Raw genomic sequence first — 19,980 nt, forward strand, 5'->3', positions numbered from 1 at the left:
GGTATGAGTGATGGAAAGTAGCTCCTGCACCGTTATGTCCCTACCAACACTTACACTCTGTGTCCTGATGGCTGAGAAGGATAACGTCTTCCTCATTTATACACACAGGCATGCATTAGGCAAAGAGGCAAACCGGGCAAACACGTGGTCCCTGCAAACAGACTCACACTAACTTAGTCTGTCAAGTGTATACCAATCCCAGATGTGATAAAATTAACAATACACTTAAATGCATGACTGGGATTTCATTTTTACTGAGTTAAATAAATTATGAAACTACTAATAGTGCAGCAGCCCCCAACCTTTTTGGCACCAGGGACCGGTTTCGTGGAAGACAATTTTTCCATGGACTCAGGGGGCTGGGGGTGAGGGATGGTTCAGGTGGTAATGTAAGCCATGGGGAGCCATGGGGAGCCATGGGGAGCCATGGGGAGCAGCAGATCCTAACAGGCCGTGGAGTGGACCAGGAGTTGGGGACCCCTGTAACAGTGCCTTGTCTTTAAGACACAGTTGTGACTATACGTATGCCTAATATTCCCATAATTCACTTACTTACCTGCTTTTTCCTTCCCCAGTTAAATCCATGCTCAAACTTAGGAAATCTCTACCTGCGAGTTTATGAGGTTGATGTCAATCATAGCAGTCTTTTCAGTTTTCCATTTTCCACTCCCTTGGAAAAGGAGGGGGAGTTACATAACAAAATATTCAAATAATGCCCTCAACACTTCTATAGGGAGATGGCAACACATCAACTCAGAGAAGTTGTAGAAAAGTTTACATCTGGGGTGAAAAGAGAAATTGAAAGAATCAATGGGTCATGAAAAAAAGGGGAAGGATTTGCAAAATCCAGACAGACTTCACAGAAGTCAAGGACTGACCATGTTTGCAAATTCATTATCTTGATAACTGAGATGAAACAGCTCACTTTTGTGAAATATTTTGTAAAATACTTACTGTCTGGTCCTTTATGAAAATGTTTTTGCGACCCCCTGTTATATGGCTAAGTTCATACTGTATTTACTGACTTTCCTTAAAAAAAATTAAAGAAAAGAAGATTATATATCTATGTCTGCCTGTGTATCTGTGTCTCTCTCTCTGTCTATCCAACTACCACCATTTCCATCCATCCTTCATCCACAGGTCCTATGCAAAACAAAATATAAAAAGGGATTTAATGGCAGCTTTTATCTAGTGCTAATTTACTTGCTGCTCTTCACCAACTAAAGTGATATAATTTAGTTAATAGTTATTTTAAAGATTCAGAAAAGAGTTGTTTTGGTTCCTTGGCAATGTAAATGACCATAATATAAAGTTGCCCTGGCAACTTTTTTTTTATTTCTGTTGAAGAAAAGACTCTAAGCTTTTTAAAAAATAATTCCCTCAATATAGATTTCCAAGCATGAAAATGAAGCATCTTGCACTCTTTGGAAGTACTGAAAGATAAGGGCACCATGGCACCCACTTCCTTACCGAACCAGGTAAAAAAATCCATTAAAATTGTGCTGTTGGGAGGAAAGTTGAGGTAAGTAAAATACTTTCTGGGATCCGAGTAAGATTAGGGCTAAAAGAGGCCATCTGCAGACACAGATGAACCTAGAGATCATCATACTGAGTGAAGCAAGTCAGACAGTGAAAGAGAAATATCATATGATACAGCTTATATGTGGAATCTAGAAAAATGGTACAAATGAACTTATTTACAAAATAGAAACAGAGTCACAGGGACTACCCTGGTGGTGCAGTGGTTAAGAATCTGCCTGCCAATGCAGGGGCCACGTGTTCGATCCCTGGCCCGGGAAGGTCCCACGTGCCAAGGAGCAACTAAACCCGTGTGCCACAACTACTGAGCCTGCACTCTAGAGCCCTCGAGCCACAACTACTGAAGCCCATGTGCCTAGAGTCTGTGCTCCATAACAAGAGAAGCCACCACAATGAGAAGCCCACACACCGCAATGAAGAGTAGCTCTGCCACTTGCCGCAACTAGAGAAAGCCTGCGTGCCGTCACGAAGACTCAACCCAGCCAATAAATAAATAAATTTATAAAAAAAGAAATAGTCACAGATGTAAAAAACAAACTTATGGTTATGAGGAGGAAAGGGGGGTAAGGACAAATTGAGAGATTGGAATTGGCATAAATACACTATTCTACATAAAATAGGTAACTAATAAGGGCCTACTGTATAGCACAGGGAACTCTACTCAATACTCTGTAATGACCTACATAGGAAAAGAATCTAAAAAAGAGTGGATACATGTAAATGTATAACTGATTCACTTTGCTGTACTGCAGAAACTAACACAACATTGTAAATCAACTATGCTCCAATAAAAATTTAAAAAAAATAAAAAAGAGGCTGAGAACAGAACTTCATAGTAAAGCTCTGTCTAGGCTGGAGATTCCACCCAATCAAGAAAAAGGTTTCAAATTCTTTTGTAGGACAATGTCCCATTCTTACATTCTTAATTTATTATATTATGTTAAATCATATTAATTTTATATTATAATTTAATGATTACAGTATATTAATTGATATTATAAATATAATTTTAACTTAAATTAGTTTATCGGTTGGATGGCATATATCTTCAAAGGTAGATTTTTTTTTTAAGAAAGTTTGGTGGATGATACTTTCTGAGCTTTTGCATATTAAAGTATGCCATTTCCATTGCCTTCATTCATTAAAAAAACATAACCTGCCCCTATATAATAAAGTGGGGCCACAGCCTTTTTCTCTCAATATCCAGTAGATGTTACTTCATGGAATTCTGCAGAGAAGTATAAGGCTAGCCTGATTTTAGCATGTAAAAAAAAACAAAAAGAAAAAGAAACAAACAGAAAAAAAAACTGCACACGTTTTCACTGTTTTTTTTCAAATTTTTTCATGAATTGTTCTTTCCCAAGAACACAAAAATTTTGTGATAGTTTCCAGCTTTTGCCCTGCACAGCTAACATCTTCTCTCTCATTGTTTCGAAATTTTTTCCCACCTTTGTTTAGCATTTGGGAAGACCTTATCACGTTTGTCTTATACACCTCTGATGTGATTTCTCAGTGCCAAGTCTTTTGTTCTCTGCTGGCTCTGTGGATTTAATTTGCGTGCTGCATTTTAAATTTCATTATTCTCTCCATTATTCTTTTCTTCTCAGCATTTTCCCTAAAAGGTGATGGTTCTTGACTTAGGGCTTTTTGGTTCCTTTTCATAATTACCATACCTCCTTACATTCTACTGAGATTGTTAGTCAATTTGTTTACAATGTTTTCCTATTTCCCTTCTGAGTCTTCAACACGATTTTTCCTCTACTTTTCTTTATAAAATTTTAAAGATTCATTGTTGAAATTTTTTCAGCACATTTTAATGATAGGAGATTTGCATAGAAAAGGTATAATGTAAGCCACAAATGAGAGTCACATACGCGATGAAAAATTTTCTAGTGGTCAGTAATCATATTTAAAAAGTAAAAAGAGAAGCACATAAAATTAATAATAGACTGTATTTAACCCCAGTATAGCCAAAATGTTATTTAACATTTCATTATGAAATCAGTCTTTTTTTGTTTGTGTGCTAAGAATTCAAAATCTGGTGTGTATTTCACACTTATGGGACATCTCAAAGTAGCCATACACAGCTAGTGGCCATCACAGTGGACAATGCAGGTCTAGATTTTTATGTTATCATCATACTTTAAGAAAACAATGTTTTATAGAAAAAATAAATAATTACTGTTAGAGACAATAATAAATCATTTTTGCTTACCTACACAAATCTTCTTTGATTTGAAGAGAGATCAATTCCTTAGGAATATGAAAGGAAAGTATGCTCTCTGACATCTGCTCCCGGATTCGCATCCACTTATTGTCAGATGTGGGAAATCTATATAATTTACACACTGGGTTCTTTAACACTGGGAAAGGAGAAAAAAAGGTGAATAGTTAAATTATAAATATATGCACATTAGATAAGGATCAATGAACAAAATCATTAATCAGACTACCATTCTAATTATTTATTTGATTAAATTTTTTATCATAATTTATAGTGTATTTGAGTTTCTAAGATTTTTCTTCTTACATCTTTTTTTTTCAGTAGCTTCTGCAACATACCATCTTTATTAAAGTCAAAAGTGATACATCAAATTCCAGCTCATAAATGTGGCTACTGTGTTCTCTGATATACAACCTATTAATTCTTTTCCCTTCTAAAGATTTTCTTAAAGTATGTGTATTTATAAATATAGATGAAAATATATGGATTTATACATCATACACACTTGGAAAAAATATATTTCTGAATTTCTTCCAATCACTCTTAGTCAATTTTACCCACTTATATAGTATAGGTGACAACTGATATGTTATATTAGAGGTTTTAAATGACCCTACTACCAAAAGTGACTTATTTCTTAAATGTCAGAAAGGTTCTTTCCTTGGCTTAAGATCTATTACAATTCAAATGTTATTCATACTTTAGTGCCAATAAGTCAATAACACACTTTCCTAAAACCATATGTTATCAGAAGCAAGATAGGGAGATTACAAACAAACTGAATATTTGGGGTAGCTTAGGGAAGAAGTAACACAGTCATGTCATCAAGGATATTAAAAGATTTAAAGAAAAAGTGCAGGCCTAGATATTACAATAATACTTGATACATTTTTGTGAGGCCAGCATTCCTACCATACTATTAAGCCCTGTATTTCAGGACAAGATTTTATTTCCATTGCTGTTGGGCAATTCATGTAAGAGACATCAAAGCTTAACGGACAACAAGAAGGGTCACTCACCAGTCAAGTATCTATGATTATTTGGCTCCAGTTTACCAATGGAGCTGATTAAAAAGAGAATTTGATATTGAAGTGGATGTAAGACTTTAAATAATGCCCAGTCTGATACGTGGCCCAAGTTTCTTCAATGTATAGAGTCAAATGCCTTTCAACATTTTAGAGTTCTGTAAGTCTGTATCTCATTCATTACTTGGAAATACAAATATAAATATATTTCTGAGCATTAAAATGAGGAACTATTCATCCATTCTGCAACCACCATTCTCAGAGGTGCAGTCTGAGATTATCACTGTCAGAACTGATACTACATGGGAAACCTTGATTTCAAACATCTCAGTCTTTAAGATCAAATTCAAAGCTCCCAGCACACTTAGCTACTCCCTACAAGAATTAGCCAGAATGTTCACTCTTTAAAAGCATCAACAGAAGCCAGAAAACAATAGAATATCTCCAGTGTGTTGAGAGACAATATTTTAAATCTAAAGTTGTATGTCCAAAGGATTATATTTTTGTCATAAACTTGACCTTTAAGCTTTATCAATTAGATTATATCACAGTTCCATATATAAGGTTAATTATACTTATTTTCTTTCTCTTTTTAATGAGGTATAAAGGTATAATTGAAATGTTACATTATATTAGTTTCAGGTGTAGAATATAATGATTCAGTATTTGTATATACTGTGAAATGATTACCATGATATCCTGTTAACATCTGTCACCGTACGTAGTCACAAATTTTTCTTGTGATTAGAACTTTAAAAACCTCTCTTAGGAACTTTCAAATATGCAATACAATATTATTAACTATAGTCACCACATTGTACATTACATCCCATTACTTATTTATTTTATAATTGAAAATGTGTATCTTTTGACACCCATTCCACCCACTTCCATCCCCTGTCCCCTGTCCCCTGTCTCTGGCAACCACCAATCTGTTCTCTGTATCTATGAGTTCTTTTTAATTTATTATGTTTTGTTTTGTTTTTGTTTTTAGATTCTACACATAAGCGAGATCATACAGTATCTGTCTTTGTCTGACATTTCACTTAGCATAATGCCCTCAAGGTCCCTCCATGTTGTTACAAGTGGCAAGAGTTCATTCTATTTTATGGAATAATATTCCGTGTGTGTGTGTGTGTGTGTGTGTGTGTGTGTGTGTGTGTGTGTGTGTGTGTGTGACATTTTCTTTACCTATTTGTCAGTGGAAACTTAGGCTGTTTCCATGTCTTGGCTATTGAAAACAATGCTGCAATGAACACTGGGATGCATATATCTTTTTGAATTAGTCTTTTCATTTTCTCTGGATAAATACCCGGAAGTGGAATTGCTGGATCATATGGTAGTTCTATTTTTAGTTTTTTGAGAAATCTCCATATTGTTTTCCATAGTGGCTGCACCAACTTACATTCCCACCAACAGTGCAGGAGGGTTCCCTGTTCTCCACATACTTGCCAATAGTACTTGCTATTTCTTGTATTTTTGATATTCATTCTAACAGATGTGAGGTGACATCTCTTTGTGGTTTTGATTTGCATTTCCCTTATCATTAGTGATGTTGAGTAATTTTTCATGTACCTGCTGAACATCTGTATGTCTTCTTTGGAAAAATGCCTATTTAGACCCTCTGCCCATTTTTAATCATTTTGGGGTTTTTCTGTTGTTGTTATTGAGTTGTATGAGTTCTTTATATATTTTGGATATTAGCCCTTATCAGCTATATTTTCTTTAATATGAAATACAGAAACTTACAGCCAATGAAAGAAACTATAATATTTCATTCATCTTTAAAGTGACAATGTTTTAAAGATGGAAGAATTTTACTATAACCTCTATTGCCCTATCTCTAGAGTTGTAGAAGAAAAAAAAATGTATGTATGAAATTCAATATATTGTAAGTCAGGTTTAACCATTTATGGGATCACAGGAATTCTAATATAGCTAACATGATCAGGAATATAAATGCATCCTTTTATAGTAAGACAAAAACTCAGTCTCTGAAATGTCCAAATTTTTCCTCAGTAGCCAAATATTCAATTACTTGGGTTATCTATACTTAGTACATGCACTGCTTTATAAACTCTGTTTTTTGTTGTTTTTTTTTTAAGGCTTACACAGACACTTTGTATCTCCCAAGCCATGGTTAAAAACCCTTAGACTTTTCGTGCCTTTAACAAAACAATATTTTTTGTAGAAAATTTGTATTTTTAATTAAGTCGAAAAATGCAATTCTTTATTTTATCTATTATCCCAAAACTAGTCCTTCAACTTTTGATTTTACTGTTTTCATTTTATTGCTTTTCGATGTATTCTAAATATAAACCTTTGTTGAAATAGCATAGGTAGAAATCAAGGACAGTGTGATCAATGAGCTCCAGAACTCTCCTCTGACCACCCGGGACACAATATCCAGGACCCTGTGGGAATGCTGCTGCTTTTTAAGGAAAACGCTTGGGGCAATTAATAAACTAAAAAATCAGGCCACTTGATCTACCCGCAAAAAATTCCCAATAATGTTTCCTATGCAACTTTCATGCTATAGGTTCTAAACCTTTTGAAACTCATAGATCTCCAAACATTAGTATTTAATTGTACATAGTTATTAAGATCTCAGTGTTGATATAGTGGAATCCACTTTACAACCCAGTCCGATCCAGCAGCATTGCTTATTGAACATCCACTATGTATAAAGAAAGAACTCTTACTCTGTATCCTAAAATGTCATTTAGTGGAATATGACTTAGAAAATGAAGAAAATATACGGCCTGACTTTTAATTACCATGAAATTTGTTCCACTGGTTATAAACAGACCAGATAAGATGTTCTCAACTCAAAATTTTGCTGGGTTCATAGTGAGGAGACTTTTGCCATCCACGCATAAAAGAAAGGCATGGTATTCACGTATCAAATATTGAACAGTGGGCCATAAATAATGAATGCTTTTGTCATTTTATAAATGCTTCTCCCCTATAGCACAGATACAGTTTCAACAATTCTGCACATATACTCCAACTGTGTAAACGAGCCCACCACTTTCAGCTCTGGCTTTCCACCGATGCCAAGTATTTCTTCATATAGGAGATGTATTTCTGACCACACAATAGGCTCAACTCAGCAAAAACAACTATCTAACATCTATTATGAGTTCTTTTTAAAGACAGTCCTGTGTGTATTATCTCAATTTTTTCCTCCACTGCTTTTGCCAAAACAATTGCTAAAAATATCATGTGACAGATTCTACCAAGAGAAAGTAGTGAAGAGATTTTGGACACCACCATGGTCTTAATGACTTAATAAGGATAAAGTTCTAAGATGGTCCAGATATGAATACATTCCCACTGAGATCAACCCTCTAAGGTGAACACAGGGACAGAAAGTAAATGACAGACTTTTTTCTCCTAAAACTGCAACACAACTCAAATTTCTATATTATTCATTCCAGACACTGTAAAAGGCCTTTTTAATAAGGTAGCACACCACCTGCTTTTCTATGGGATTCAGCAATTGTGAAAGCGAAGTGTTCCAAATCTGAATTATCAAAGTAAAGATGCCAGGGAAATGTTGAACAAAGCCAAAACGTAGACAACACATAAAAGAGATGGCTGCTCTAGCAACCTGGGGCAGAAAAGATAAACCAGAGCGATATGGTAGGGATGATTTTCTCTTTTCTGTGTCTGTGCTGGAGTCATCAGTGGATTAGACAAGGAGTTTTGGAAACTTGGATTCAGGGTTGAGGGGAATCATCAAAACGCCAAATACTTATCTCATCAAGCTGTCTTTAATATAGTTCTCCAGACAAAGCTCATCTGAGATTATCTTCATGCAATTTCTTGCTTTCAGGAGGTGGTAGAAGTCACATATTTAAATGAAATCTGACTTTACTGGCTTCAAGCTTTACAAAATCATTATTTTAATGTACTGCAGATTCTTGCAGAGAATCTATTCATTCTCTAGTTTTTAATTATGCAGTTGTTTAATAGTTTCATTATTCAGCTGGATGTACATGCATTGCCTATTCTCCAAATGCTACATTATACTTAGTAAAGATAAGTCTGTGTAATCTAATTAGATAATGACACTCTCTCATTTGTAGTTGAAAATATCTATCTCAGATTTATATACACACATCCTAAATGTAGATTGGCTCTTTTTAAGATTAGATGAGAACTAAAAAACCTAAGTAAAAATCACTAAAAGGCTATCCTAAGCATGGCTATAGAAAAGAGAAAGTAAGAAAAGCATGACAGGAGCTCAGAAAGCATAGCAAAGAAAAATCTCTTTTAAAATAATAAAGATGAAATAAACTGCTAAAAAATAAATTCCCCCCAATTTTTAAATTACTTTTCTTTAGGTGTATCATAAAATCTAAATTATATTATTGTTTGTGTTATTTTTAAAGCAACAAAAAATAAAAATAGAAATAGTATATAAGCTGAGTTGGACAAAGTGCTGCTTCCCTAGTCTAGCCAAACCCACAAGCTCTTGGCCTTCCATCTTCAATTCAAGGCCAAGAACAAGAAAAACTATTACAGATGTCAGAATAAAACAAAAATAATATCATGGGAATTTAGTGTCCAATTGGTGATAATTTGTGAGTTCAGTGTGTAGAATCTGGATTTTTGATTTTGGGTGGTCAGAAAAGTGATTTGCTTCATTCACTCTATTTTGATGACACTAATTCAGTCATCAAAATAAATGGAAGATCTAGAAAAGTATCCTTTTCTGCTTCCTATTTCACGCTGAGCAGCCCGGAACAACCTACAGTTCAAGGAACTCAAGTTGTTTCTTGCCAATTTGCCCCTGTTCAAGGCATTCCCTGCACCTCAAAGGAACACTCCTTTTTCCTGGCTACAGGTAATCATCCTATCGACTCAGCTCAGCTAGCACCTCCTCCAGGAAGCCCTCCTTGACTTCCCTCTCCTCCAGCCCTACAGTTGTCTCTCCTATGTAATCCCCATCCCCATCTCTATCACAGTTCTTACCAGTTGTGCTACAATTGTCTGTTTACTGCTCTGTGTCCCCCATTAGAAAGTAAACTTTGTGAAGGCCATGACTACGCTGATTTCTTCATCCTCATTTTATCTCCTACACTCAGCACAGTGCCCAGCATATGCAAACATTCCACAGAAATGATCTTACAACTTACAACTCAGATGCTTCCCATCATTACTTTCCCTAATAGGAGAACAGTTAGGGCCCCAACAACTGAGCAAATTGAGAGAGGAAAATGCAAGAGGAAAGGACATAACTAAAAACTTCACTTCAAGAGAGAGCACAGGCATCAGAATGAAAGAAGGAAAACCATAGCTTTGAGAAAAAGCTCTCCTCACATTTGTCCACAAAATATTAACTTTTTGACTATATCATCTTCTTGCCTTTATTTTCCTTCTAGTTTACCTAAAGCAGGCAGTTGGGGAGGTCACAAACTTACAACAGGAAGACAGCTGAAGTATCTAAAGATGTTTAAGAAAGGATTTCATTGATTTCTAGATAGTGAAATTCACTCTTTCATTGAGCTACTTAACATCCTAAATATATTAAGGGTGTTAACCATAATGAAAACATGGAAATTCCAAAAGAGCAAGGTTAATAGCGTGAAGTAAGAATGGTGCCTCAGTAAACAAAAGATGTTACAGCCATCAAACCACCACATCACAGCCTCCCGGAGGGAGAGCCCTGAGGGAACTCAGGATGGAAACAAAGGATGCCTGCTATCTAGCTGTCAACTGCTGTAGCCACCCCTGATGGTGCACCCTGAGGAGAGTACTGAGAGAACACAGGGTACGGGCCCCAGATAGCTGAGGTGCACATCAAAGGAATGATTTCAATGAACCCAGACTTTGCATCTTCCTATCCATAGAAAAGTGCTAATATCATTAACTTGAGATGTCTGGTTTTCTTTTATTAACAATTATCTTTTGATGTTCTGACTACCTGCCCTTTTTTGCAAAAACTCCTATATATCCTGGCTCCCCCCTTTCCTCTTTGAAGCAGTCCCTTAGGAAGTCCTGTCTCCCGGGCTTGAAGTCCTAAGAACATCCACCAAATAAAACATAACTCTCAACTTTTAGGCTGTGAGTTTATTTTCAGTTGACAGTGGACTCCACTGAATTTGTTAAAACAGCAAAGGGCAAAGAAAATCTGGTGAGTAAGTAAGTATAAAAGATAAAGGGCTACAGTTATAAGCCAAGATGGCCCATATTTTATACATCAGAGTTACAAATACAAGGGCAAAAACTAGTATGGAGAAAATACAACAGAAATATCTTCGTTAGTATAAACTGATATGATCTAAAATTTGACAAGGTAGTTGATTTAGTACCTCAGGAATGAAAGAAAAAATGGGGAGAATGGGATTTGCTTTTTGGCTGGAATTCCTCAGGACACAAAATGAATATGGAGGGAAATATTTTTCAATGTCTCTCAGAATATCTCTTAAAATATTCTGAGTCCTGCATTGCTTTGGGTGGGGCGGTCGTGAAGAGACTGTCACCCAATATTTAGTTCAGCTGCATGGCATTGTGAAAGGCAATTAAAATCTATGATGCCATATGAGTTAGGAAAAAAAACCTAATTAAAAATGAAAATTTCGCAGTAATTTTTAGGGGAAGTAATAAATTCTTTTATTTCAAACCTAAATAATTTGATTTGAACATCTTTCTCATGGAGAGAAGAATAACAAGGCATTTTTCTGTTACCTGAAGCATCAATTCAAATGATAAGATTCACCCATTTTCAGTCACTTGATAAATATTTACTGAGTGCCTATTGTATTCTGGCCCTGGAGACAGGGAAATAAATAAGCAATGTTTCTTCTTCTTAAATAGCTCCTAATTGGGCATCTTCAGTAAAGCAACAGTTGTAGATGGCTTAACCCTATTTGGGGAAAAAAGGATCAAAGATAAGAGTGGACTATTTTGAGAAAAATCGTGATTTATCTGTGAGGCAAGAAGACAAACACTAATAAATTCTCCAAACAGGAGGGAAAGTGCCTGTATTTAGGAATGAAAGCAGTGTAGTCCCCACATTGCGGCTCAGAGTCTAACTTACACAGTCAAGGAACCCATCGTTGTCAGATACACCCTCTGTGAGGATGACGGACAGCACACACGTTAATATACAGCATGAGAGTGGTCTTTAAAAAATATTGAGGATAATTTCATGACTCAAGCAGTACGGAATTCAACCAAAAAAGGTGCTGTATCAGACTGAATGCTTGCTGACAGGGGGAAACTCACTCAAAATGTGAAGATAATAGGAAACTTGGTGACAAGGCCCATTAGCTCCTCCGATTGGGCGTAATAATATCAGAGTCCATGGGCTCAAGTATTCTGTAGCATTATACTTTCACAAGGAAAATTGGTAGATTTAGGAAATCTAGAGAGAATTGTCTCCTTGACAAAATTTTTTATAAAGCTTATCTGTGGTCAGGCTTATTAAACATAAATAACTCCTGAGAAAGACAACTGTAAGTGACAAAGAATGGACATGTGACTCTATGTGAAACTGATGAAACTGAATACTTTCACGGAGTATTTATAAAATGAAGGAAAACACAGTAAATGCTAAACTATGCTCTACAGACTTCAGACATCGAGAGCCAAAAAGGAAATCAAAGACTGTCCAGGTCAGTCTGATCACTGCCAAAGAACTGATGTCCAAAGACGCTGACCTGGCTGTCAGGGTCACACTGCTGGTTAGCAAATTTAGGCTGTGACATCATTTCTTCAGAAGAGCCTGTCCAGTGCTCTAATAGTAACACAAGCAGAGCCCATTTGTTCCTGTTCTGCTGTGGACAAGGCACCTCAGTTGATGTGACTTAGTAGGCCACCCAATTCTGTGACCAAGGAAGAGATCCGGCCATCTACACTTCCCTATGTTCAAAATTAACGTCCCCTACCCTCATCCCCCACACAACACCCCAACAACAAACAGCATTAAGTGTTCTCACTACCATTTTGCTTAAGTGAAAAAACCAATAATTAAAGAGGTAAATCTACTATTTTAACAACTTTATTTGATGAACTATAGAATTATAAAATCGAAGGAAATGAGAACCTCACAATTCTAATACTATATCTTCTAGTGCGTTTCCTGTTTCAGAGACTATAAAATCCAACAGCTCAAAGGAATTCATCTTCTGTTATAGCTAAGGTACTTATATATCTTTTTAATGGAATTGTAAATTTTGCCCCTCTCCTCCTCCTCATCTTTTTTCTCCTCCTGCCCTCAACTCCCCAGGCTCCCAACATACACATTCAACTTAAGAGGCAAACAGGGCTTGAAAAAGGTGAGGCCCAAGGGGAAGAGCTTCATCTTTCTGGTCTCACAATAGATAAGTGAATTTCCCCAAGTTATGCATAAAACCTCTAGAGATATAAATAGAATAGTGAAGAGCAGCTATGAGCTATGACATCCTCTTGCACTCGCTCAGTGAGAACGTCATAACTCACTTGAGACTGGCAAGTTCCATGTAATACATGAATACAAACACTTGAGAAGAATGTCAATGGCTCCCTTCGCCTACGGATTTTGAAAAAAAATACCACATGGGAATATAATGGATTAATTCCAAAGTTGCTCAGTTTAGATAGATAAATAAATAGAACAAAAGACCAAGGTACACAGACCAAAGGCATAGGTGCATATTCTAGCTACGTATTCTATATGTGCACAACACCATTTTAGATTTTGAACACAAACATTTCATATATGGCACTTAGTTGTATTTTAAAATAATTAAAAATATTTTATAACATTTGACTGTCGTTTAATTTTATTTTTCCCTAATATAAGAAAGCTCATAGAAAATATTTGTGTCAAATATTCTAGGTTCCAAGGGCAGCTCTGGATTATCTGGACTAAGGATATTGAGAAATATCATTGGAGCTACTTGGAGAATCACCACCAAAACTGTCACCTCCAGGAAAAGGGAAAAGCAGTAATCAATCATCGTTCACTTCACTAAGTGAATATATTTAAATTGCAAAATGCAGATGCTTCCATCACTTCCATGTCTCTTGTCTTCATCACAATACAATTTACACGTTAGGAATTGCACCCTAATAATTTTGAAGACTCAGTACACTTCCAGGATGCATGCTTTGCAGATTTTATGGCAGAAGGATCAGGAGGTGCAGATTTATTTTTCACTATGTTCCCTTTATTTCTTCTTCCTTAGGTGATATATTTTTTTTACTCTGAGAGCCATTTTTCTCTCTCTTGGAAATTTATATTAAACCAATCCGTATTTTAAAATGGCATTTCTCTTTGTATGCACAAAAAGTTACAAGGTTCACATGAGTGAATCACTTAAAAAGTGTCTTACAATTACAGTGTAGATGGTGTTGACGATAATTTGATTCATTCAAACTGTATTTAACATGGACATAATATCTCCCACATTCAATTTTATTTCTCAAAATTGACATTTGGTAAATTAAATAGATTATCTGGATATACTGAAATAAAAGACTAAAGGTGTGGTCAACTTTCAGGTGAAAAAAAATGTATGTGAGGAAGACCCTTTGAGGATACATTAGTTATTTTACCCACGCGGATAACTTGTCGAGTACTTTATGGTACATGGCTGGTCTAGCTGTCCGGGTAGCCTCTTCACTGTTTAATGCATATCCCTCCTGATATTACATCCTTAATAAAATTTTTTAAAAAACATTTCATATGCTTTTAACACATGCTCATAGGTTGAGAAGCAGCTGTTTTTCTTTGGTTTAATCCTTCATTGTAATAAGTACATTTAATGGGATTTTGGTTGCTATATTTTATTTTGAGTTCTTTGAGTCAAAAGCTTTCCTGTCTTTCTCTATCCCCTATTATTAGCGACTTCTTGCAGGGGAAAATTGCTAATAGTTTAGGGGTTATGTATTAGTAAGCCTTTGAAGTTTGTATCACTCGTTAATCTGATTATCATGCTATCCATGTCACTGTTGAAATGCACAACATAGCAAGGCTAGAAAAATATTAAGATTTATTCCATTGTTACACCAACTTGTTAATTAATGGCTTTTTAGTAATAGCATGACCTGGTAATTCAAAGGCCTTGGGATTAAAACTGGATTTAAATTCTGGACCTGCTATTCACCAGGTAGTGACCTTGAGCAATTTCCTCATCTGTAAAATGGAGATAATAACAGTGCCTCCTCCATAGCACCCATCAGAAAGCAAGGGAAGGCAAGGCATAGGAGGCATTTAGCATCTCGCCTGTCACTTTTTATTATCACTAACAGTAACATAATTTATGTTATCATTCAAAAATCAGTTCCATAATTTACATATATATTATCACAGATTTGGTAACTGTACCAGATATCTCAAAATCACCATTTATCACATTGTTTCATGCCTTGTTGAAATTCAAATATATTACTATAAGTAACACTACATACACACACACACACACACATATATATGTATACACACAGACACAGGAATGTACAAATGTGTGTATGAATTTTTCCTACTGAATCCATATACATACTGTTTTAATAACTTTATTAAAACTAATAAACTAAATCTCAAACTAATTAAGAGCTTCATATTTCTAATACTCCATCTTCTAATGTTTCATTTCAGATAATACAAAATCCAATAGCTAAAAGGAATTTGCTTTGCCATACAGTCAAGATATTTATATGTATATTATAATATTATACATATTATAGATTTTTCTTATGGAATTGTCAAATCTACCCTCACTCTGTGGACTCCCAGGATTACCAATATTTAATAAGTGTTTACAATGGTTCTGTGAGAACGCTGCTCAGATTCAGTATTGAGTTCATAGAGAATTAAAATGTATGTTCATATGAAATGAATGCAATTTTCCAAAAGTGAGGTACATACCTGCATTCAGAAAAGGTAAGTTATCTTTTCTGCTCACACTTTCTGGGGCTGTACATTCACATACCAGTGCACACTAAGAAGGAATAAAATAAAAAGGAAAAGAAAACATGTTTGAAAATTATCAAATAAGAAATGAGATTCTTTTTTTTATTTGCAAAACATGAGGCCTTACACATGGTTTCCAAAATTTTTGAACAAGACTTTTTTGTGTAACTACTTTCACCCTTATTTTTACAATGAACCTTGTTTAACTTGTGATTATTTACTTACATTTACATATAATATGATTATATTATACAATTACATACTACAATTCAGTTCTAGTTAAAGACTACTTGGGAAAGAAAGTTTGTATTTTCTTTGTGGAAAAGAATTGTCCCCAACATGCTAGAGATAGGTTCCTACTATAGCAAATCACCTATGACAAGCTGAATGGCTTTGTATTTCTGTCACCTGGGTTGATTTTGGATCAGTAAAAAGCAAATTATTTTCTAGCTTTTAAGCAAAGGCAACTTTAAATAAAAGAAAATATGTTACAGCATCTAATTTCATAAGGCGAAAAGGAGATTTTTGTCTCTGGCAAAATGATGCAAACACTTGCTCATAAAGTATAAGGACACTTTATAGATAAGCTGATGTCTGATTTATGAATAAGCAATTTATAAATAAGCTGGTCCAGAGATCATAGATCTATTAATCTGTGATAAACAGATGCAGCTCATGATTTTACAGAACCAGCACTTCTCTGGGCAGAAGGAGAGAAGGGAGACACAGAGAGCACATTGCAATGTTCCTAAAGAGTGAACCATGGCTGGGAGAGACTATCTCAGATAAGCCATCCCTAAGCATGGGACTCTCTTCAACTTCCTGTGAAACTGTAACTGACAGAGGAAGCAAAACTTTTCTGGCCCCAGGAGGTTGACAAGAGGCCTGTTTTCACACAGAGACAAGTATATATTTTTTCAAATGAGTTTCCTTCTATCTCCAGTCCCTCCCTGCCCCTCCCCAACCCCCTAAAAAAGAGGAAGGCTGGGAAAAGGAGGAAAGTGAATACTTCAAGCAAATACACTGGACATAAACAAATAAACGCAAACAAAAACAAAACAGACAAAAACCCAGAAAGTTCTTTGGGTGAAGAGTTCTAAGGAAAACAGCCATCCTTCTGTAGCAAGCACGGTGTTGTTAAGAGACTCCAAGGGCTCAGACTGCCCTCCCTAGTAGGATTTATCAGAATTGTCTGAGCTATTTCCTAATGGTTCTATTTGTGACCCACCTCCCTTTCTCCTCTGGGGACTGCCTCCCCGCCCACCCCCCCACTCCGAGATTCACAACCACCAAGGTCACTGTTCATGATGGAATGTATATGTCCCTGGAGCATTTTGAGAAGGAAGACAAAAAACTTAGAACATTGATTTAAATGTTACTTTCTGCATTCTTAAAGCCCACTACTCATTCTTCTATCATAACATTCATCACATTACTCAGGAAATTTCTTGATGGAGAAAAATGTGGTTTCATAATTTCTTTAGTGCTTATTCTGAGATCCTAGTTTACTGAAAGAATGAATAGCCACAAACAGCTCTTAAAATTTAGTGTTCTCTAAATCATTTTCCCAACCAACCAGAAGTCAGAGGTGATCCCTTCTTTTAATCCACAGCTGTTTTGGAGATGCACTTCCCAAAGCACTACAGCAATGTGCAAGGACGCTTGGACATACTTAAGATTCTTTATTTCTCCTTTTTCCAGTTTTCTTGACTTCTTTCAGCCTACATAGGACTGTAACAGTAATCTTTGTAAACATTATATTTATCATATCAATGTTCTGTTCTAGAATGTGTAATGGTTATTTAGTGTCCAATCAAATCCAATATTCTCAGACTGGTTCTCAAATGCTTTCACGCTTTGTCCCTGACATCCTTCCACATAATAACTAGGTATTCATCTCTAAGTCATCTTCCTTTCCCATAGAAGATCATCATCTACAATATAACTCATAGGAATGGTTTAGATTAAACCTTTTTGGTGAAGAAGTCCATAATTCACAGAAATCAGGCTATTATCCTGAGAAACTGCTTCCCTTTGTACAGGCAACCCTGCCTCTTTGAAATCAAAGATAACTTTCTGTTTCCTAACAAAAGGCCTGTTTTATTTCACCAAATGAATGCAGGCATGTGACTTTTATATATTCATATCTTCCATCCACACTGAAAGGCTGATATTTAGTACAATTTTAAACTAATATTCTTACTTTGTATTTTACAGCTCTCCTATTCAGAATGCTCTCACGATTTAAATTCATGGGACATAAACAGAAAATATCCAATAAATATTTACTAAATTAATATTTTCATGTTTGGACTTGGTAATTATTTTCTTCAATTGTTTCCTGAGTGCACCTTTTGTGTCTCTATTTATTTAGATTGAACGTTTTCGAAGCCAAGAACCTTATTTCTTATTTCCTTAGGCTATTTTTTTTTTTTTTTTTACTTTTTCTTTTTACATTGACTGTAGAATCATTTTTATACTGTGCTGGTTGCTACCAAGAATACAAAGATGGAAATAACGTGGAATCTGTGCTTAAGAAGGTTCACTGTTGCTACTATTCATGGCTATTATTACGATGGATATTTGCAGCATTACACACTTCCATGGTGTGTGCTCTCAATGTAATGACTTTACATTTGTGATTCTGAGCAGGAATAACAAACATCACATGCTTTTTGTACCAGATGCAGCACCATAAGCCTATTGATTTTGATTAAAAATTTTAAAAGTGTCATTTGATGGTAAGTGTGGCCAAGCAGGAGAAACATAAGATATGTAAAATTCTTGGAGCTAAATGATTTTGACTCTCAGCTAACATATCAATTTGCCATGCACTGGGCTAGAAAATTGGCAATATTGTATGAACAATAATCATAAAGCTCTGTATGAATCCATCAAGACCAACACTTCATGGCCAAGTACTTTCACATCTGTGAGTTTATTCCATCAATCATGGCTCTCAAAGTTTGGTCTGGAGTCTCCTGGAAGTCCCTGATAACTTTGGTCTTTGCATCTTTTGTAGAATCTGGCACAGGGCGAAGCCAACTTTATTTTCATATTAATACTAAAGTATTATTTGTCTGTTTCCTTCTCTCTCTCTCTTTTTCTTTTCTTTTCTTTTCTTTTTTTTTTTTGGCAGCCACGGGGCTTGGGGGAATCTTAGTTGCCCAATCAGGGATTGAACGCATGCCCCCAGCAGTGAGAGCATGGAGTCCTAACTACTGGCCCGCCAGGGAAGTCCTGTTTCCTTCTCTTTCTCTTACAAGCAGATAGTAGAATCGTCTAGAGGCTATGTGACACAATCATGACAGCTAATTGTATGTGATCTTATTTACTCTTCTGTTTTAAACATTTCTTGCTTGATTTTCTAATATGATAAATGTCTACAGCTATGCTCCAAATAAGCAAAATCTCTAATACAGTAATTATCAATAGATAAAATGCACATAAATATAAATTTGAAGGGTGTAAAATATGAGAATTGCTAAGCTTTTGTGATCTCATTCAGTCTCATGGTTTAAATACCATCCAAATATCATTTGTTGACTCACAAATATATAATTCTAGCCTGGACATCTCACCTGAATTCTGACTTGAACCTCCAGCTGCTTAGATACTTCTATACTTGGATGTCTAAAAGGAACATCAAATGTAACATCCCGGAATCTCCAATTTTCCTCCAGCTGCTTCTCTCAGGGTTTTTGAGAAAATGGTAATTCTAGTCTTCGGCTATCCTTTCCCTCTGGAGTCTGGCCATGTTTTGCTTTCTCCATCAGTACCACCCTGATCCAGCTCATCTGCATTTCTACCCTGAATCTTCACAATATCTAGGCCCCATTCTTCTGTCCTTGCCTCCTTTCAGGCCCTACTCAACACAGCAGCCAGAATGGTCCTCTTAAACATGAATCAGATTTCACACCCATACTCACAATTCCTCAACTGTCTTTACATGTAGCCCAGAGTCTAATGTCTTCAAGGAAGTTGGTCTTCCCCGCCCCATGAACCTTTGTCCTCAACTCCTACCACTTTCCTCCTTGACCCCTCAGTTTCAACCACACTTGCCTCCTTGCTGTTCCTTCAACACAACAAGCATCTTGTCACCTCAAGACCTTTGCTCTTGCTATTCACTCTACCTACAATTCTTGTTCCTCTCAGACATCCACATGCCTTGTTCCCTTGTTTCCTGCACATTTCAGCTCGAATATCACATTGCCAGAGAATCTATCCTTGACCATCCAGTTTAAGACAGCCACAGCCCAGCACTCCCTAGTCATTGCACCTTGTCT

The 19,980-nt window shown here is 35.9% G+C and overlaps 1 protein-coding gene across 9 annotated transcripts in view; it reads right to left on the minus strand.

The window, feature by feature from the left end:
• The window catches only part of INPP4B (inositol polyphosphate-4-phosphatase type II B), a 746,563-nt gene that overhangs the window by 183,095 nt on the left and 543,488 nt on the right, over positions 1-19,980 (minus strand). For all 9 annotated transcript variants that reach the window (XM_057725716.1, XM_057725717.1, XM_057725718.1 and 6 more), the window contains 2 exons: positions 15,650-15,722; positions 3,755-3,902 (listed from right to left, as the gene is read on the minus strand). In XM_057725716.1, the coding sequence (XP_057581699.1) occupies positions 3,755-3,902; positions 15,650-15,722 (221 nt within the window). The remainder of the gene's footprint in view (positions 1-3,754; positions 3,903-15,649; positions 15,723-19,980) is intronic.

This window comes from Hippopotamus amphibius, chromosome 3, assembly GCF_030028045.1.
Source record: "Hippopotamus amphibius kiboko isolate mHipAmp2 chromosome 3, mHipAmp2.hap2, whole genome shotgun sequence".
NCBI classification, from domain to species: Eukaryota; Metazoa; Chordata; class Mammalia; order Artiodactyla; family Hippopotamidae; genus Hippopotamus; species Hippopotamus amphibius.